At 42.2% G+C, this 18,597-nt stretch overlaps 2 protein-coding genes across 7 annotated transcripts in view; one reads left to right on the top strand and one right to left on the bottom strand.

The window, feature by feature from the left end:
• The window catches only part of CAPN2 (calpain 2), a 29,545-nt gene extending 22,355 nt beyond the window's left edge, over nucleotides 1-7,190 (top strand). For both annotated transcript variants that reach the window (XM_054194947.1, XM_054194946.1), the window contains 7 exons: nucleotides 353-410; nucleotides 2,237-2,301; nucleotides 3,379-3,447; nucleotides 4,023-4,101; nucleotides 5,133-5,249; nucleotides 5,748-5,806; nucleotides 6,446-7,190. In XM_054194947.1, coding sequence (XP_054050922.1) covers nucleotides 353-410; nucleotides 2,237-2,301; nucleotides 3,379-3,447; nucleotides 4,023-4,101; nucleotides 5,133-5,249; nucleotides 5,748-5,806; nucleotides 6,446-6,469 — 471 coding nt within the window. In that variant the 3' untranslated portion in view covers nucleotides 6,470-7,190. The remainder of the gene's footprint in view (nucleotides 1-352; nucleotides 411-2,236; nucleotides 2,302-3,378; nucleotides 3,448-4,022; nucleotides 4,102-5,132; nucleotides 5,250-5,747; nucleotides 5,807-6,445) is intronic.
• An 820-nt stretch (nucleotides 7,191-8,010) lies between these two features.
• Nucleotides 8,011-18,597, bottom strand: part of TP53BP2 (tumor protein p53 binding protein 2) — a 50,119-nt gene continuing 39,532 nt past the window's right edge. For all 5 annotated transcript variants that reach the window (XM_054194940.1, XM_054194941.1, XM_054194943.1 and 2 more), the window contains 5 exons: nucleotides 17,026-17,163; nucleotides 16,290-16,423; nucleotides 14,854-15,020; nucleotides 11,539-11,738; nucleotides 8,011-8,762 (listed from right to left, as the gene is read on the bottom strand). In XM_054194940.1, the coding sequence (XP_054050915.1) occupies nucleotides 8,721-8,762; nucleotides 11,539-11,738; nucleotides 14,854-15,020; nucleotides 16,290-16,423; nucleotides 17,026-17,163 (681 nt within the window). In that variant the 3' untranslated portion in view covers nucleotides 8,011-8,720. The remainder of the gene's footprint in view (nucleotides 8,763-11,538; nucleotides 11,739-14,853; nucleotides 15,021-16,289; nucleotides 16,424-17,025; nucleotides 17,164-18,597) is intronic.

Genomic DNA, 18,597 nt, shown 5'->3' with positions numbered 1-18,597 from the left:
GCAAATGATCTCCTCTCTCTTTGAACTGCAGGCTCGGCTTTTATCTCTGCCGGTCCCTAATTCTGTCCTTTGGGTAGAGCATTTGGTGCGGGCGCGTGGGTCCCTCTGGGAGGTGATGAGGGCTGGGCTGTGCCTTCTGCCCGGGCTGCTCCCGCCTGCCCTGGGGCTCAGGCAAAGGGCTCTGCTCCTGGGAATGGGTGGTGGTGATCCACTTGCGTTTCCATCCAAGGGAAACCTGAACTCCCAAGGGATGTTTGAACTTGGCCAACTTGCCCAAAGCAGTCAGAGCCTGCTTATGAGATGGTGTCTGCAGCTCACAGTGGAAAAAAACTTATTTTCCTCTTTCACGCAGGATGCAGAGATCTCTGCCTTCGAACTCCGCAACATCTTGAATAAAATCATGGCTAAACGTAAGTACTTTCCTCCAGCTGCGGCGTCAGTTGTCCACCAGCAGGTTTCCAGCATGGCTGTGGGAGTGTGGCTTGGCGCTCCGTGTGGCCACAGCCAAGTGCCCTGTTCCTTCAGGGGGCTGCGGAAACGCTGGGGCTGTGCACGCAGGACGTGTGCTTTGGCAGGGCACATATGGGTGCTGTTTATCCCAGCATCTCCTACTGGGAACTGGCTGACAGGAAGATGGATGGATTTGATTTAATGCCTGATAACAATCAAGAAAAGGTACTGCTGTTACTTTAGTATTGAACTGCTCAGGATTCAAACAGTAGCCCAGCCAATGGTCTGGGGTGCCTCTGAGAAGGAGAAACTTTGGGCTGCTTTTTCTGTGAAGCGATTCAGAGTTTGGCTCTGCGTTATTTTCCTTTTCATAAAACAGTGCTTCAGATATAAGTGCTTGGAGAAATAAGTGTCTCTGTTTTCCAAAGTGAAATCTCAGCCAGGTAGCCGGGACTGCATTGTATGTCTGTGTGCACTAGCCAGTTAGCAATGGTGTGTTGCTGGTTACCAGGCTTGATTTGATGTTCTTCCCTTGCATGAAGCTACCTACAGCTGACCTCCATAGGTCAGAAGCCCACGTTGTCCACAAAAGTCCACCCTTGTCTCTGCAGGCAGACAGTAAGGGCAGGAAAGCTTTCTGTCTGCCTCTTGCTTCTGTTGCACACCTACAAACCAGACTAACTGGGCTGTTTGCTTGGGGAAACATCACAGCTAACTTTCACTCAAAGTCTCTTCATCAGGAAATCAAAGAGGGCTGCTTATTAGCATCCATTTGCCTGCTGCAGTGCTGCGTCCCTCTCATGCAAAACAAGGACCATCCTCTGACCATTCTCCAAGAGCTTTGTAATTCTTGCTCGTGTGTCCTCCCCCCCTGAAGCTCTTCCTCGCTTGGCAAGTCCTGACCCCACTGAGCACACCTCTCAGTGAGCATTGCCTCCCGCTCTGCCGCATGCAAAGGAGTTGTCAGGGGTCATAGCTTACCTCAGAGGGGGGGATCTAAGCAACATCAGGCAATGGTTTCCCATCCGGTGTTTGAGGGAACTGTAGGATTACCGAGTAACAGGTGATAGGACAAGAGGAAACGGCCTCAAGTTGCACCAAGGGAGGTTTAGACTGGATTATTCGGAAAATTTTTTACACTGAAAGGGTTATTAAGCATTGGAACAGGCTGCCTAGGGAAGTGGTTGAGTCACCACCCCTGGAGGTTTTTAAAAGACGAGTAGACATAGTGCTTAGAGATATAGTTTAGTGATGGTTTTTGTCAGAGTTAGGTTGGTGGTTGGACTAGATGATCTGAAAGGTCCCTTCCAACCCAGGCAATTCTATGGTTCTGTGATCCTGACTATAGCTCTACAGGCACCACATCCTCCACTGTCAGCGTTGCATTAGGTACTTGCAAATTCCCAAAGGCTTAGGGATGACAGTAATAACTCCCGGAGGCTGGCATCCCCTGCTGCTCACGGCACTCACCTGGCCCAGGCTGCGGCAGCGACACAGTCGGACACCTATTGCCAGGGGAGGGTTTGAAGTAGGCAGCGGATGGCCATTGAGTAACGAGTAGGTGTATATTGCAGACATGGTAGAGTACTAAGCACGTGTTACCTAGAAGCAAAAAAGCCCTGTAAAATGAAAAAGATTTCTTGCCAGTTGCAGAGGAAGCCGCCGATGACACGGAAGCACATAAGGGCTGAGGTGTATACACTGGTGACGGAGCTCCCGGGTGGTGTAGGAAGGCGCTGTGGTACAGCGTGCAATGATAATCCTGTCTTTTGCTCTCTCTTTACAGGCCAAGATATTAAATCTGATGGCTTTAGCATTGAGACATGCAAAATAATGGTTGACCTGTTAGATGTATCCTTTAAGGCTGTTCCTGGATGATACTCTTCTGCCTGTGCTGGAGTAGGTGAGCTGCTGCCTTTGCAGGTGGGGGTCCATCCTGATGTACTAGTGACTCCTGAGGTGGGGGGCTACTGCTGCTGACCATGGCACTTGAGTTCTGCCAGGCAGTGGGGAAGATTTGTTTTCAGCCAGGACGATCTGCTTTCAAGTCTTCCCAGCTGTCGGACGTTCTGGTTTAGCTGGCAACAAAGTGCAGTTTGTGCTGGGAAAAGGCACCTGGCTCTCAGCGTGGCGTGGATTGCCTTGGCTGATAGAGTTTGAACACGCATATCTGGGGGCACTTCACTGCTCTGTTGGAGTTGGTAAGGGCAGGAGGACTTAGCAAATAGAAAATGAGGGAAACAAATACAGAAACCAGAGAGTATGCTGGATTTTAGGAGTTTTTACTCCTAAGAATAACGGCAAAAGCATAGGCTGAAGGATTCAAGTCTAAGAATAGTTGTGTTCAGCTTCCTTGCACAGTGGGCGTTGAATTGCATAGTCAGAAAAAGGGAAAATTACCAAAACAGAATGATGCTCTGCTATAATTTGGTGTAAAATATGGCAGGCCGTAGGGACTCCGTAGTGGGTTTTGGGAGCCATGCCAGGTTCTTTTGTTAGCTGTTTGTGCAAGAACTTAAGTTCTCCAAATGGCAGGCTTGGCTGTGGCTTTTCCTGTTTATAATGCAGGCTTAGGAGTCATGCTGCTATAACTGCAGGTGTTGAACCAACAATGCAGAAGAAAATCACATAATCTCAGCTGGTTTATACACGTATTGAAAAGAGAGAGAGTTGCCAAAGGAGGAGCAGAAAGATCTTGTGACCTGGTTGTGGTTTAAATGCATCAATCACCTTATTGATTTCAAAAGACATCTTGGACAACAATTGCATATTCAACAGGATGAATCCTTCAGAGAGGACTTGCATCCTTCTCTTAATTGCAAATTTTTTTTAAGTATTAAGTCACCACTGCCTACGTAAGTAAAACCCAGCACAGGGAGGGGAGGCCCTTTTCCTTCCTTCCAAAGAGCTTACCTTAACTCAGAGAAGAACGACGGGAGTGGTAAACTGGGACTGAAGGAATTCCACACCCTCTGGACGAAGATTCAGAAATACCAGGTGAGACGCAGCCTTTTTGGGCAAGCACGCAGTCAGGCGTAGAGGTGGCTGGAGACTGATTTGCCTCGGACACTTCCCCAAGCAGGGGCTCCCGCTCGAGCTCAGGATGCATTTCTGTCCTTGGTCGCCCAGGTTTTGCCCCTCAGAGCCCAGGGGTGTGATGGCTTCAGCCCCGGGGGGAAGGGCTGAAGGAGAGGCCACCTCTCTTCCTGTCGTGCACTTTTGAGGGGTTTCTGGTTTGTTTTAACTCGTGTCCAAATACATTTAGCCTTCCCACTTAACAGAGCGAGTTTAATGTCAGTCTTGCTGCTTGCTTGGGTAGCGATAGTGCCATTTTGCACAGGTGTCCAAGGGAATTCTCTGGAGTCTTTATCCACTCTGGCTGCTGCATTAAAAAGACTTTCCAAAGCTGATTTTAGACAAACTTGGGGATAAGTCCCTATTTCTTCAGACCAACGTTGCAAATGCTACTAAGGAATGTGCAGGCTGCATTTCAAACTGTTTGACTTCTGCCGAAAGCCCAAACGTGCTCTGAATTATTGACAAGTTTTAGCTTTGGGTTTTGTGTTCTGCAGAAAATTTACCGGGAAATTGACGTGGATCGATCTGGTACCATGAATTCATATGAGATGAGGAGAGCGCTGGAAACAGCAGGTATTTATATCGCTCTGTCTCTTTTTAGGATTGTATCAGTTTCAAGCAGGGTTGGTAGACACTCACTAGTCGCCTGTATATCACTTATAAGCTGAAAAATCCTGTGTTCCTGGACCCGATGGAAGGCCTCCATTTAATCCAGATGCTCAGCGTGGGCTCCTGTCTTTGTGTAGCAGAGTCTTGCCACGCAGGCACCCGAAAAGCATCTCAAAGGAGTGATAGGTTTGCGGTTATTTTCTTTGGTGACCAGCTTTTGAAGCACAAACTGTAACAGTCTGGTCTTATAAGAGCATACTGTCATCTTGCAGTGAGTCTCTCTGGGTAAATGGGGGTTTGGGATAAGCCCGTGAAAGAGGGATGCTGTGACCTAGGGAATGGAAGTGGCTTGACCAAGGGGTGATGCTCACAAGAGAGCTAAAAGAGGAGTCAGTTTGCTCCTGCAACCACTGAAAAGCAAATCTGAGTTATGGCAGTGAGTGAGGCGGGGGTCACAGACCCATACCATCGCAAATTAACTTACTGATCTCCTGGGGATGCCTTAATGTCAGCGCTTGGGCTTTCTGGCGCTTTCCCCTCCTGTCACCGCCTAAGATGAGGCAGCATTTCTTTTCGTCCCAAAGTTTGGGCGCTCTGTGGAAATATAGACCCGTTTGCCCACAGAAAACCACTGCTTCATCTCGGGTCTCGGGGGGCCGAGTCGGGCAGCCACCTCGTTGCCCAGGGAAGGACGAGCTGGAGCAATTGTCCGTGTCCTCAGGGAAATGGGTGTATAAGCATGGGAGAACATGCAGCAGAAGCAATACATGACCTAGTCACAGCTCTAAATCCCTCCAAGAACAGAAGGGGTTGTTGGGAGTTTCCAAAATGGAGCAAATACTCTTAAAATTTGTGAATTTAATCAAAAGTAGCCCATTGAATTTCTGGCCATGTATAAGGTTGAGGTTTTTTGTTGGTTGGAGCTTTTTGCTTTTTTTTTTTTTTTTTTTTTTTCCTTCCTCTTCTTTTTTGAATCCTTGACATTGTATTTTTAGGGTTCAAATTGAACTGCCGGTTACATCAAATCATTGTGGCTCGTTTTGCTGATGAAGACCTCATCATTGACTTTGATAACTTTGTCCGGTGTTTGATTCGGCTGGAAACCTTGTTCAGTGAGTACATGCTTAAGAACCAGACAGACTCTGTTGCTTTGTGTTTTCGAGTCCGGGATAAGTTATTCAGAAAACTTCTGTACTGGAACCAAAGCAACTTCCAAGCTGAGCTATAAATCTGGCAACCCGGTCTGCACACTCCTCCTAGAGCTAGGAATCAGCCTTTTAGGCCAGGCTGCTGAACCAGAGCCAGTCAGTCTTTCATGCAAACAACTAAATGTTGATTTAAAAACAAAAAAAAAAAATCAATCTAAACATTTACGGATTGACAAATAGCGTCAACACTACAGAGTGAACTGTTAAAAACGTTCAGTCTCATTCTTGCACACAGGCATGCAATAGCTTTAGTGTGGCTCCTTCTGGTTTGGGGTTGTAGACCACTGTTGAATTTTAGTCTCTGGGACTAAACTCCTTTTTGATCCTGAAGCACGAGGAAGGGGCAGGCTTTCCAGGTAGTTCCTATATTCATCCTTGTCTGTCATCTCTCTCCTGCCACAGAAATGTTTAGAAAACTGGATACTGAGAAAACTGGAACAATAGAATTGAACCTTGTTAATGTAAGTTCATTTATTTCTAAAATACTTGTTTTCATCTTTTTTTGGGGGGGTGGGGGGTTAACAGTAGAGACCGTCCTGCTCCGTTCTGACTGATTATGGATGATTATGTGTACACACATATATGCTGGATTTATATAGCTTGTGTATTTATAAGCAGTCTTACCCTTTTTTAAAATGTACCTACAGCACATTCTCTAACAGACAGACAAGGTCACTTGAACCTGATGCCACTTATCCCTTACGGGCAGGAATCTTGGCTGACATGTATGTGGGCTTCTTCCCTGCCTTTTCTGTCAACAACAGCGTAAGCTGCAGGTGCAGAGGCAACTCATGGTCTTGACCACATCTGCCCTATAGAAAGGACTAAGTTAGAAGAAAACTACCCTCCTACACATGTTCAACTTGCTTATTACCCAAACATAACTTATTTCTGGAGCTAAATGAGGAATGTGCAGATCATCCCAAAACTCTTCTGACTTAAACAAGATATAAATTTAAATCATTCAGGAAAGATCTTAAAATTACTTCTGTAACAATAGACTTTCATCCTTACGCTAGAAATGGGAACACGTCTACTTCTTACCGGTATTTTTACTAAACTTAACCTTGGGCTATTCTCCTCTCCCTCTCTTGTTGTAGTGGCTGTGCTTTACTGTCATTTGAGCCACTGACATCAGCTCAAGCCACCTCAAAAAGAGCAAGACCAGGTGAAGATAATCAAGCAAACATACAAGTAATATTCTAACGTGAATGTGCCTTAACTTATGCATGGCAAATGTTGCACACAGTTATACAAAGGAAAGCATTCTACTTCAACAAGAGAAGACTCTGCAACCTCATTTTTTATGGGCCTGACGATCTTTTATCTACTATTATATATCCTCTGTACAAAAGCTTTGATTTAATATAAATCCTCAGTGCAACTTTTGAAAATACTGCTTTGCTAATATCTTTGTATTTATGGTGTTTTACATGATTTCTGGGAGAAAGCTCATGATGGCTTGATGGTCTGGTTTAATAAGTGCTTTTTGAATGACAGCTCCACTCCATCCTGTGTCTCTGAAACTAGAAAAGGGATGGTGTTGCAGGTGTTTAGGTGAGATATGGGTCTCTTGTGTGCTTTTTGTCAAGCCCCAGCTTTGTTCTGGTTCAATATTTTTTTTAAGACTTTAAGTAGCAAGTACGTGTTTGACCAAACTGAAGACAAGTCTTTCCATCCTGACCATGGCCATGCCTCTAGCAGGAGGCCGTGGTGACAACCAGACTCTTCCAAGAGAAAGCCCATGCTCTCAGGTGGAATCTTGATTTCCTGGATATTATTTATCTTCCTTTGAAATAAAAGAAAGTGTATTTATCAGTAGAAATAAAGTTTGCAAAACTGTTATTCTTTCTGCCACTAAGGACATTATTTTTTTTTTTAGAGAGAGATCAACACAGAGCATATGGAGAGCTCTCATTGTCAGAAAGAGAGTATGTTGCTTTTTATAGGGGGAGAAAATCAGCGTTCTGGTGTTGACTAGGTTGTATGTCAGTTAATGAAATGCTAGATAGTTTGATACTTTATCTGATGCTTTAAAAGATCAGTGCTTGAAAAACTAAAGGTTTCCAAGAAAGGTGACTGATGGTATATACCCTGTACCCAACCCTATTGAAATCATGAGGCTGGGAACATGAGCAGGTTACTGCTTCCAGGAGTTCTCACTGCTGCTGGCTTAAATTTACCCACCTGAGGAATTGCGTCCTCCTTTCTACAAACACGGTCTTGTATTTATGGGCACCTTTTCAGAAAGCAATAAGGACCTACCTCGTAGGAAAACTTCAGCCTGAAGAGTGAAGCACTTCCTAAATACCCTTAAGGTAAGATTTGTTCCTCTCTATTTAATAGTGTTCATTATCAAGTGATTATTGATGAACAGATAAGATATAAAGGATAGATCTGTGGGAAAGGCTTTGTTTGGAAAATACTTGTAACAAGTTTTTTTCTTAAGTATGTCCCTTAGCTTTTATGGTTAACAAGGTTATATGCAACTGACAGATCTGCCTTAATTTTAAGTACAGAAAAACTGTCTTGAACAAACTGGGGAGGAGCGGTACAACTTAACACAGAAGGTAGAGGAATATTTGCATAGTGTAGAACAGCAGGGTGTCTCCCTGCTAACGTTTTCAGATGGTCTAATAAAAACATGACACTAAAATACCCAGAGTTAAAGCTTAAGAGGAGACAAAAGTTTAATGGTATCACAGTCAAGTAAAAACAAGTAAGTTGTCAAGGACTACAGAAAGTTTCTACACTTAGTTTTCAAAGTACAAAATACAATAAATACATGAGGCTCTTTTTGTAAAAAGAGGAATCTAAAACTACATTGTCTGTTACAGCACGTAATATTTTGGATACATGGAATTCCTAAGATGCTACAGCATTTTTAAAAGTTATTGCTTAATGGATTGGTCACGTGGTTGTCACTGTTCAGATGCAGTTCGGTTTAGCTTCTTCAACAAGTGTTCTGTTTCCAGCAATAAGCCTCGGGATAAATTTGGATAGAGCCAAATTAGCCGTTTCATGATGATTCCTTCAATGGTAAATTGAAAAGGTCCTTGGCTTTAAGGCAGAAAGATGTGAAATTCTTTTCTGCCATGTTTGAAGAAATCAGAGTGGGTACTTGAACGTAATGGCTCGCTTGGACCAAAGGCGCAGAATTTCATTTGCTTGTAACCATTATTTCATCTTGTAGAATGCCCTCATCTATTTGCTAATGCATCAATCCTTCATTTGTTTTCAAAGCACATTCTTCATAGCTTTCAAATTACATTGTCATTGAAATAAGTCTCATGATATTGGAACCAACACAAAATGAATTTTTTTTTTGTAAGTCATCCATGATTAGTACTTCAAGAATCTGGCTTCTGTACTATTTCATGCCAAGCTTCTTTGTCTAGGTTTAATCCTTGGATACAGCTGAGGGTAAAATAGAAATGAGATTTAAAATTTTAGTGCTTTAAAAGGTTAGGTTTTTTAAAGGAAAAAGAAAGAAAGAAAAACCCCTCTTTGGTGCTACAATTCTAATGTAATGTCTAGTAGCAAAAATATGGTTATAAAAAACACCCAGAACACTAACAGATACAAATTTAGCATTCTTAGGCAAGTTTAAAAACTACTAACCATGACAGGACAAGAGGAAGGCACTGTAAAGCACGTAATTCAGTACCTCCAGCTCTACCCAGATTTGGCTTTGTAAGTCAAAAAGACTTTTGTTCTTAGTGAACTGTGTGGTTTTCCCCTGTTTTATAACAGAAATAGAGAGGTATTAAAGTCTCTTTTGCTTTCTCGCTCTCAATGCCTATCAGCCTTTACAGATCTATAGCTTTGAGCAAGCTGGAAACATCTGGCTGAATAAGGGCCACAGAAGAGTAGGAGCTGTGCTTTAGATAGTGGGTGGCCAGTTAAGTGAATTTAACTGCCCAGTGGTAAATCAGTAGCTGCCACCCCCTGGCCCTTGAGCTGTGTGCTAGTGACACATTGCGGCGGTGCACAGAGAGGCACAGAGACTGCCTCGGTTGAAGGGTGACGATTGATGGGACGCAGCTTGCCACAACGTGCAGCAGCACTGAGGCGCTTGGGAAGTTCTTGGCTTCCACTTGCAAAGCATGGCTACTGGCATATAAAAATATGCCAGTATTTTTACTTCCACTTGCAAAGCATGGCTACTGGCATATAAAAATAGAAGCATACACGTCATACAATTAGGAAAGATGAAACCTCCATGCTGTAAACGGCCATGCATGCCTACATTACATCCTGGGTTTTTTCAGCTAATGTTTTCCTTAAAGCTGCTCTCTTCAGCCAAACTGTAGCTTTCTTCTTTTTCGTGGTCAGCTAATGATTAAGAAAAGACCAACAACTTCACCCAAAGGTTTGTCTCAGCCTGCTGTGACTTCACCACTAGCAGAGATTCAGTCAGTCAGTCACAGTAGCATAACACCTGATAGTGTTCAAAAGATTTTGTTTGGTATGAAGAAATCAGTATTTTGACAGTATTATCTTATTTGCATTCAGTTTTAAGAGCTCTCCCACAGCTTAGGGAGTTAGTGAGTCAGAAGGGCAGAGTACTGATGCAGATAATGTCATCCTTGTTTTTATTCAGTGCACCTAACTGCAAAAGGATAAAGCAGCTGTGATAAATTAATATAAGACTGTATCAAACTACCAAACATTTCCCTCTGTGCTGAATATCTCAGCCTACATTTCAGCTGCTATATTAAGAGTCCAGTAATTGCTTTTGATTATAACCACGGAATCCTTGGCTAGCAGTACCAGCACAACTGAACGTGCACAAGAGTGAACAGTGAATACTGGGCCTGGGTAGTTGTCCCCAAAGGTTCTGTTTGGATTGTGTTCTGTTTGAAGGTTGAGTCGTGACCCCCAGTCTAAGCTGTGTTGCCTTGTGCTTTTTAGTACAGGAGCACAGATGCTCCTGGTGTTCTCACACACCTGCGCTCAGGCCGAGGGCACAAGCTTATGAAGTAGCACCTGCCCAATTCACCCTGGGGCAGGAAAAAAATAAAAAGCTGCCATTTCTGACCTTTCTTGACCTTGTTGTGCAGGGCTGATGGCTGCTCTCAGTCCAAAAATGCTTACATTTGGAAGGGAAAAACCTGAGCAGAAGTACTATGCTAGGGAGAATTTTACAGTACATTGTGGGTATGCCTGACCTGAAAGCAATACAGAAATGAAAACTGATTTTGCATTAGATATAGTCGCTCTGCAAAATCTAACCAGTTTAAGAGTAAGGATTATCTACATGAGGAAGGAGGTTCACCCTCTTTCAAGCATCATACATCAATCAGCTAAAATTCACACCAGTTAATCTTTAGCATTGGCAGAAGCTCTTATCTCCAGCAGCAGGGAAACTGGATATGCAGAAAAAAGCTTAATGGAATTTTTATACGTGTCCATCTGCTATAGTTTTCTAGCAACTCAGCCATGAGGAGAAATATGGGGACATAATTGAAAATATCTATTTGTACACAGCCGCTTTTAATAAAAGAGGTAGTACAAAGATGGTTAGGGGAGGCCATTAATTTAAGGCCTTTGACGTGTGGTTAGATATTACTGAAAGAGCATAGGAGAAAACAAAGATCTGCCTTTATTTGGCAACATGATCTCTTTTTCAACACTAGAAAAAAAGATGACCATAGAATTTTGTAGTGTTTGTCTTAAAACTCCCTGTGAAACCATCTCAGGTCACAAGGTGCGCTGTATACACCTGGGCAGGGAAGGACTTGTGACTCATTCTTCATACAAGTTTCAGTTCTTAAGGCCCTTTGTGCCGGTGTATCACGCTCTAGAAGAGGGGAAACCCAGTTCTCTTCATATGCTCAACAAAACCTTATGCACACGTCATATTCAGATAAAAGCTTTTTTTTTTTTTCCCCTCGAAGAGGGTGAGACAAGGTTAGTATTAGAACCTGCCGCGTACAGCAGGGTGGTGATACATGTTCTTTTATGCAGCCATTAGTATAATCTGTGTTACGTATCTAAACAGAGGGTGTTAAACCACTCTGACAAGGTATTCAACTCCCCAAATGAATAAATAGAGAATGTCAACTCCTTCCTCTTGACTTTTGGAATGGCACCTGACCTAGACGCATGAGAATAATGCTGCCTATACTCCACATAGTGGGCTGGGTTTTTTGGGGTTTTTTTTTTGACTTTGGAAAGATCAAGGACTCACCCCTAGCAGGTTGCGGGGAACGTAGCCTTCCTTGTCATTCAGCCGTGCCCACCACCACTCAATTTCATCTTCATCTTCCCGGCGCAGGATTGTCATGCAGTCTCCCTCTTTCATTGAGAGCTCATCGTCATTCTGAGCCTCATAATCCCAGAGTCCATAAATCACTCCTTTGTTCATTATCCCCATTTTCTCCTGGACTCCTGCAACATTAAAAACACAGAGCAGCTCAAAAAAATGTTAAAAAAAAAAAAATATAACAGTTGGAAAGGCTGCTGTACTCTTACCGAAAACAGTCCAGGAAAAAAGGAAAAAGAAAAACCAACCTTGGTTCCTATCACGCTTAGCACCTTGGTGTCATCAGCCTACTGAAAGTCACTCCTGGAACAGGTGGCATTGTGAAGTTAGCCCTTGCACACAGCAGATTCCTTCCTTACACACATTCAAAAAATATGAGGTAAATGGGGAGAGGAGCGCTGATTGATAAAAGGTTATATTTTTGTGCTAGCGTTCACGCTTCCTACACTTAAGTGACGAGCAAGAAACACTTGTTTATACTCTTAGTTCATCGGTAATCTCTTTCTGTCAGAGGAAGATAGCAATACCTGCTTACGCTGACCACCATTGTCATTTTAATGCTTGAGGTGTCATCTACCACTTGTGCTACATTATTTCAGAACTTTGAAACGAGTTGTGTCTCAGACCTATACCTGAAAGATTTGTCTGCTGCCTGCCAGCTGCTGTCACTTAACTCAGATACTTACTTCAGCAGTTCTTGACTTCTGCCACTATGTTAGTTATTTTTTTTAAACACTGAATTCAGAAACAAATTAAATTGCTTCCGGGCCAAGGTGTTTTGGAATACAACATACACCTTGCGGGTGTTATTTAGAATTTGCTCGTTTTACAGCTGTAGCCAAAGATGAGATACTATTTTTTCTGTACACATTCCTCAGCTTCTAAGCAGCAAACCAGAAAAGGTATCTTAATCAACTGTTATATAAACTTTCTCTTGGGTAATTATTCCATTTTAAAATACCGAATCCTACTGGATTTTTTGTTTGGTTTTGGTATTGCTGGGAGCAAAGAGCGTGTTGCGCACTGTATCACAAAACTTGTCATTTCCCTTTCCATCTCTTACCTATTACAACCTCTTGTATAGGATGCTTACCTATGTCTGCTAAAGAAAGCATCTGCTCAAATCCAGTTCTATTTTTCTGCATACCAGCTCATCATGTAACATTAAAATACTTCCAATGAATGCTTAGTTCTGCTTAGAGAAGCCCCTCCCTTGCTTTGCATTTGGTACGATTAAAGGTTTGGCAAAAGCTGTCCTCTGCACCCATGTGAAAGGTTAAGACTGAGCACTGCATATCAAAGCTAACAAAGAGAAGATGCGCACAATGGATCTGGTCTTCTATAAAAAAGTGTGAACACTCACAGCAGGGTAGCAGTGCAAACATGCTCTTAAGCAACCAGACAGGCATTAAAACTTAGAAAGTGAGAAGTGACACACTTAAGCAGCAGCAAACTAGTCATTTAATCAGTGCTAAAGGACTAGTGGTTTTATTTAAACATACTTGTAGATGATATTCAATATTACACATCATGTACAACAAAAAGGGATTAGGTGAATCAATGAATTACACCAAGGTTTCTCACCTGACAGGTTTTAATACGGTATCTCTTCTGGAAACAGATACACATCCCCAAACTTCTTTTACAGCAAGAAACAGATTTAGCCAGTGAATTAATTTCTGACTATAACTATAGGCAACTAGAAACAGTCTTAGCAATAGGATTAATTCCTAATGGAATAATATGGAAATTTGATAGCTGAACAGCCAGTGTATCAAGAGACAGATACCTTTACTTTCAGTGGCTTCAATTTGGAAAAGCTCACAATAACCAAAGCCTTACAGACTTTTCAGGACCCATTAAGAAATTTCTCATGACACACACACACAAAAAATATCTCAAACCCAACTCAAAACAGTATCAAGCGAGATCACCAGATGGTGGGTCCAAAAAACCCCGCAAACAAAAAGAATGTGTTTCTTCGTGCTGTATATAATAAAGCCATGGATCTCCTTCCCACAGGATCTTATGGGCTGTTTACCTGGATTTTAAGAATTAGACTAATTCCTGAAAGAAATCTCCCAAGACCTATTCTACACAAAGATACCATCTCTTAACTCCTGTTAGAGTTAAAACCAGTAAGAAATACCAGACGTAGTATTATTATTTTTAATCTAATCCTACAATCTTCCTTGGGCATTTGCTGTTGATGATCACCATTGCAGTCTGGATACAAAACTAAATGGAATTTTGCTTAGTCCACGAATTTCGACGCTAGTTAAACAGGCTTCCTCCCTTCATAGGGAAAACTATATATTTGGGGCACCAAGAGATACATTTTTCAAGCTTAGTGAGGACAGCTGGACAGACAGTTTTGAAATATGCTGGCTGAGCAGCTTATAGGAACTCAGATCTCACATGTTCCACAAAACCAGAAAGGCTATATTAAGCTTTTTACACTGTATTACATTGCTTTTACTCTAACCTTTTACAGATAGATGACACTCCAGCTGGTAGGTGCCTAGGGGACAAGAACTACATACAAAAGATAGAGAAAAGTAATTTAAAACCCCATTACATACAAAACATACAGTAATTTAAAACCTCATTGACTAATATTCATCACACCCTGGGGGAATTCATCCTTTCCATTAAAAAAGATAGTTTCCCTGTAGTCTTACTATTTGAATAAAATCTAAATTGAAAATGGGATTTCTTTTTAAATGCAAGAGAAGAAAAAGGCCGGAAAGATAAAGTCAAATCCAGTGCTTACTAACCTCCGTTAAGGCAGAAGTTTGGCAGGACTTTTCTTGGTTCTGAAGTGCACATTAGGAAATAGTCCTGATTTAAAGACACTAGGTAGCAGATACGAACTGCCTACTGAGATACCCATACTACTTTTGGTTTTATGTAAAAAAAGTACTTACATGGTAAGATTCACCTAATTGTTACCTCATACCAATGTATTTGTCAATGCACGCTTTAAACTCATTTCAAGGTCTTTAATGTAGGGGAACATGTTGTTACTCAGATCTTCTCTATGGGTTCAGTACTTAAATTTGGTCTCGATGGACCTCATTCTGTGACAAGAAGCCGGCTAAAACCGCTCTCTTTCCAAGAGAAACTCGAGGCACAGGCACACAACCTAAGCATGCGACTTGCCGCCCCTCATCCAAAAACATACCAAAAAGTGCCATGTGAGTCCCTAGCACGCTCCAGAACTCAGCTGTCATCACCTACCATATAAGAACTGGGAGCACTGTGTGTAGCCTTCCTCCATTTCCTCACACTTGTCTGCAGCCGTCTGCATGTCACTGTAGGTCATCGCAAATACAGCTGCACCTGACTCCACCAGGAACTTGCACACCTGCACGTTATTGCAAGATGCTGCACAGTGTAACGGGGTCCTGCAAGCCGAGGAGAGAAAGATGACACATTACTTTTATTCCTGATAGCAGTACTTACAGACTCTTAGGGGCAAACCGCTTTCATGCGTGACCTCCAGCACTCAGTACTGCATCGCTGAAAGCTTCCCACCAGAAGCACTTCACTCAGGATGTCAAGTACAATTGCTTTTCACAGATAATGGGAGTTACCAAGAGCTGCTTGAGCCCTAAAGCTGGGTTTCCATATGGATCTCTAGTTGTGCTACCTTTTAATAACCCATTAACATTTCAAGAATGTTGATTAAAGCAATAAAAATTAAAAAAATAAATCTATATTAAAAAAACCACTCAAAAATCCTCCTGACATCATGCTTCTTACATTCTAGATAATTACTTCAAGACCTAACTTGGTGACAAGCGCAGGTAATCACCGAATGGTTCAGGTTAGAAGGGACCTTAAAGATCATCTCGTTCCCACCCCCCTGCCCTGGGCAGGGACACCCCCCACCAGACCAGGTTGCTCAAAGCCCCATCCAGCCTGGCCTTGAACACCTCCAGGGATGGGGCAGCCACAGCTTCTCTGGGCAACCTGGGCCAGTGTCTCACCACCCTCACATTAAGGAATTTCTTCCTAATAGCTCATCTAAATCTCCCCTCTTTCAGTTTAAAACCATTACCCCTGCGGCTGAGGGACAACAAGCATCCTAATTCAATCTTGGGCCTTAGACACTTCTGTTACAGGCAGAAATAATAGTAAAGTCACTGCCCCCTTCCCCTAGCCTTTTGTAAATAAGCTCCCTAGCTACCTTAAGAAGGATTTATAACCCATTCAGTTACAAGCCTAGGTTGTAGACTGTTATTTTCTGCTTTGTCTTGTTTTTAAGTTGTCCAAGTACTGGACAAAAAACTGAGGCGAGTTTGCAGGGCTAGGTACTGCCCAGAGCATGTGTAAGCTACAGATTATTTCACAGAGAAGACACCGGGAATTTCAGCAAACAGCTTGTTATGCATAAGCTGTCTTCAATATCTCAAAGAAAGAGGGCAATTTCCTGACAACTGTATCCACCCTACTGGGCCTCAGACACACTTCTTCCATATAGGGAATATTAATATAATTTGCCTGTTTTCTTCTCCGTGCATTCTCATATGATGGCCCACAGAGAACGGCTGGTGCTCTACTGTGGAAAAGTCATTGCCAGCTGTACAGGAGCAAACCGAGGGACCTGTAGCAGCCCCCGAGCCACAGCTCTCTTGTGGAGAGCATCTGTAAGGTACCACTTAAAGCCTTACCATCCATCGCTATCTGCGGCGTTCACGTTCACACCAAATTGCACCAGGAACTTGACGATTTCCGTGTGTCCAGCACACACGGCATTGTGCAGTGCAGTAATCCCTTCATCGTTGGGCATGCTAGGATCTTCAACCTAGTCAGCCAGAAAAAAAGCCATTCACATTCCGATGAAACTCTACAATAAACATCTCTTCACATATAAAAATGAGCTTTCTTATGCTGAAATATGATTTTAAGCCATATTCCTATGAAGGACATGAGCAACAGGCAGAAAACTACAGCAGTAGCCAATCTCTCAAGACGACACACATACAAGCTTGCAGCCTCCTTTTAACAGTGAGAACGTAAAGTGGTTCAGAGAAATAATATCTTGACAACTTAGTAAAAGCATTTATAACAAATTTCTCATATTTGCCTATTTAACTGTAAGAAAAATTCACACGGATTTTGCTTATCAAATTATCTGATAACATGCCAGACAGGGGCTGAAACACTACATAAGAAATGAGGAAAATGTTGTCCTGTGAATTTATACTCTTGATGCTAAATACCCAGCGTGGGTTTAACACACTTAAAATCAGCTCCAAGTGTCCATGTTCTGTTAGGACTTATCGTCTCCTCAAGGGCAGATCAAGGTTGTGCACTATTATTTTAGCTTCCCCAGCCCAGAAAAGCTGCAACTTCCCAGTTTGAACCAGGATTGCTATTCCTTCTCTTACAAGTTAGCATTTGTACCTCATAAATTATTCTCTGCACGAGGTCAAACTCCCCCTCCAAAGATGAATCCAGAAGCAATGCGAGGGGATTGAATTTCACTCTCATTCCATGCCCAATTCTCTCAGAGCCAGTTTTGCGCAAGTTCGTCCTCTTCCCCTGTGAAAAGGTAAAACAAGTTACAGGCATTTTTTCCTGGTAAGAATAAGAATACAGAATTGCTTATTTGGGAATGACAGCAGAAATGACCAATTAAGGCACTGTTTAATATGAAGTTTAGACTATTTTCTACCAATTCCCCAACACGTTATGCATATAGTAGGTTAGGCACGTTATGAAATGTCTCTGCCTTTATCTCTAGACAAGGTCACTATTCAACTGAAATACAGAAGTCACCTTGATCAAACACGTCAACAAAATAATAAAACTCCCAAATCCCTGCAGATCAGGAAAAAATGCAATTTAATTTATTTATTTTTTTAATTATTCAGATCATTTTTAGCATTAGCTCTCAAAGCTGTTACACAAAGCAAGTAGTACACTCCATGAAGTACACTACTTTTTCAGCACCGATGTTAAGTTCCTAACACTTGCCTAAACTTAGCAGAGGTTAGCAGGAAAGAGTTATGGAAAACGGTTTTGGCAAGAATGTAGGACCAAGCCTAAAAACGCTTTACATGCTCCCAGTGCTACTGGAAACAAAGTATTTCTCTAGCTGGTTTGTACTCTTTCCTCGAAGAGAATATGCAGGCATTAGCTCAGCGCTCTCCCCAGCTGGCTGTGCAGCAGCAATAAACACTATTCATAAGGGTATGTAAATTTCTGTCAGATGTCCAAGCAAAGATGAATAGAAATGACTCATGTTCTGCAAGAGCAAACGTGTAAAGATAAGATATATAAGAGATTCCCAGAAAATACTCTTTTGCCTGTTGATTTATACATAATATCAAAAGTACAGGCTTTTTAAAGAATGAGCCTGGCAGCACAACCCAAGTATTTGAATATGAAATCAAGAAGTTGGGCCGGTTTATTCTAATCATCGCAGAATTATTACAAAACCAACCAGGAACGAGTGCTTACAATTTAGGAAATCCTACCACTAAAGTTTCCTTGTAAAAGGGAGCAAGGACAAAGCCTTTAAAGCATGAAAACATGCAATGACTATTCCATGCAGAAATTACAAGGTTAAAAAGCACATTTAAAGCTTTTAACTCCTCTGCACTGAAGCGATGGAGGAAAAAAACCACTTTCATCTATCAAGTTATTAAAATTCTCTTCATGATAGGTTTTAAAAGAAACTCTTTGGGGAACTGAAAGCAGTAAGCATTTCTGTTCTACAACGGAGAGATAACACCGTACCACACACACAGATACAAACTTCCAAGACAAACAAGATGGTAAAATGCTGCCGACCCTTAGCCCAAAGCGACTCCATTTTGATGCAACTTAAGAACTGACTGATGTTAAATCAGGTTCCGAAGAAAAACCCAGAAAACATTTCAGTAGAAGAAATGCCAACAGTTGATGTCTACAAATGAGTTTTTAAAGCAGAAACTAAGTGTGTTTCTCCGTATTTTTCAAGCAAGGCACTTT

The sequence above is a fragment of the Rissa tridactyla genome, chromosome 3 (genome assembly GCF_028500815.1).
Source record: "Rissa tridactyla isolate bRisTri1 chromosome 3, bRisTri1.patW.cur.20221130, whole genome shotgun sequence".
NCBI lineage: Eukaryota > Metazoa > Chordata > Aves > Charadriiformes > Laridae > Rissa > Rissa tridactyla.
The sequence above is the reverse complement of the archived record's forward strand: the minus strand, read 5'-3'. Positions and strand labels throughout refer to the sequence as shown.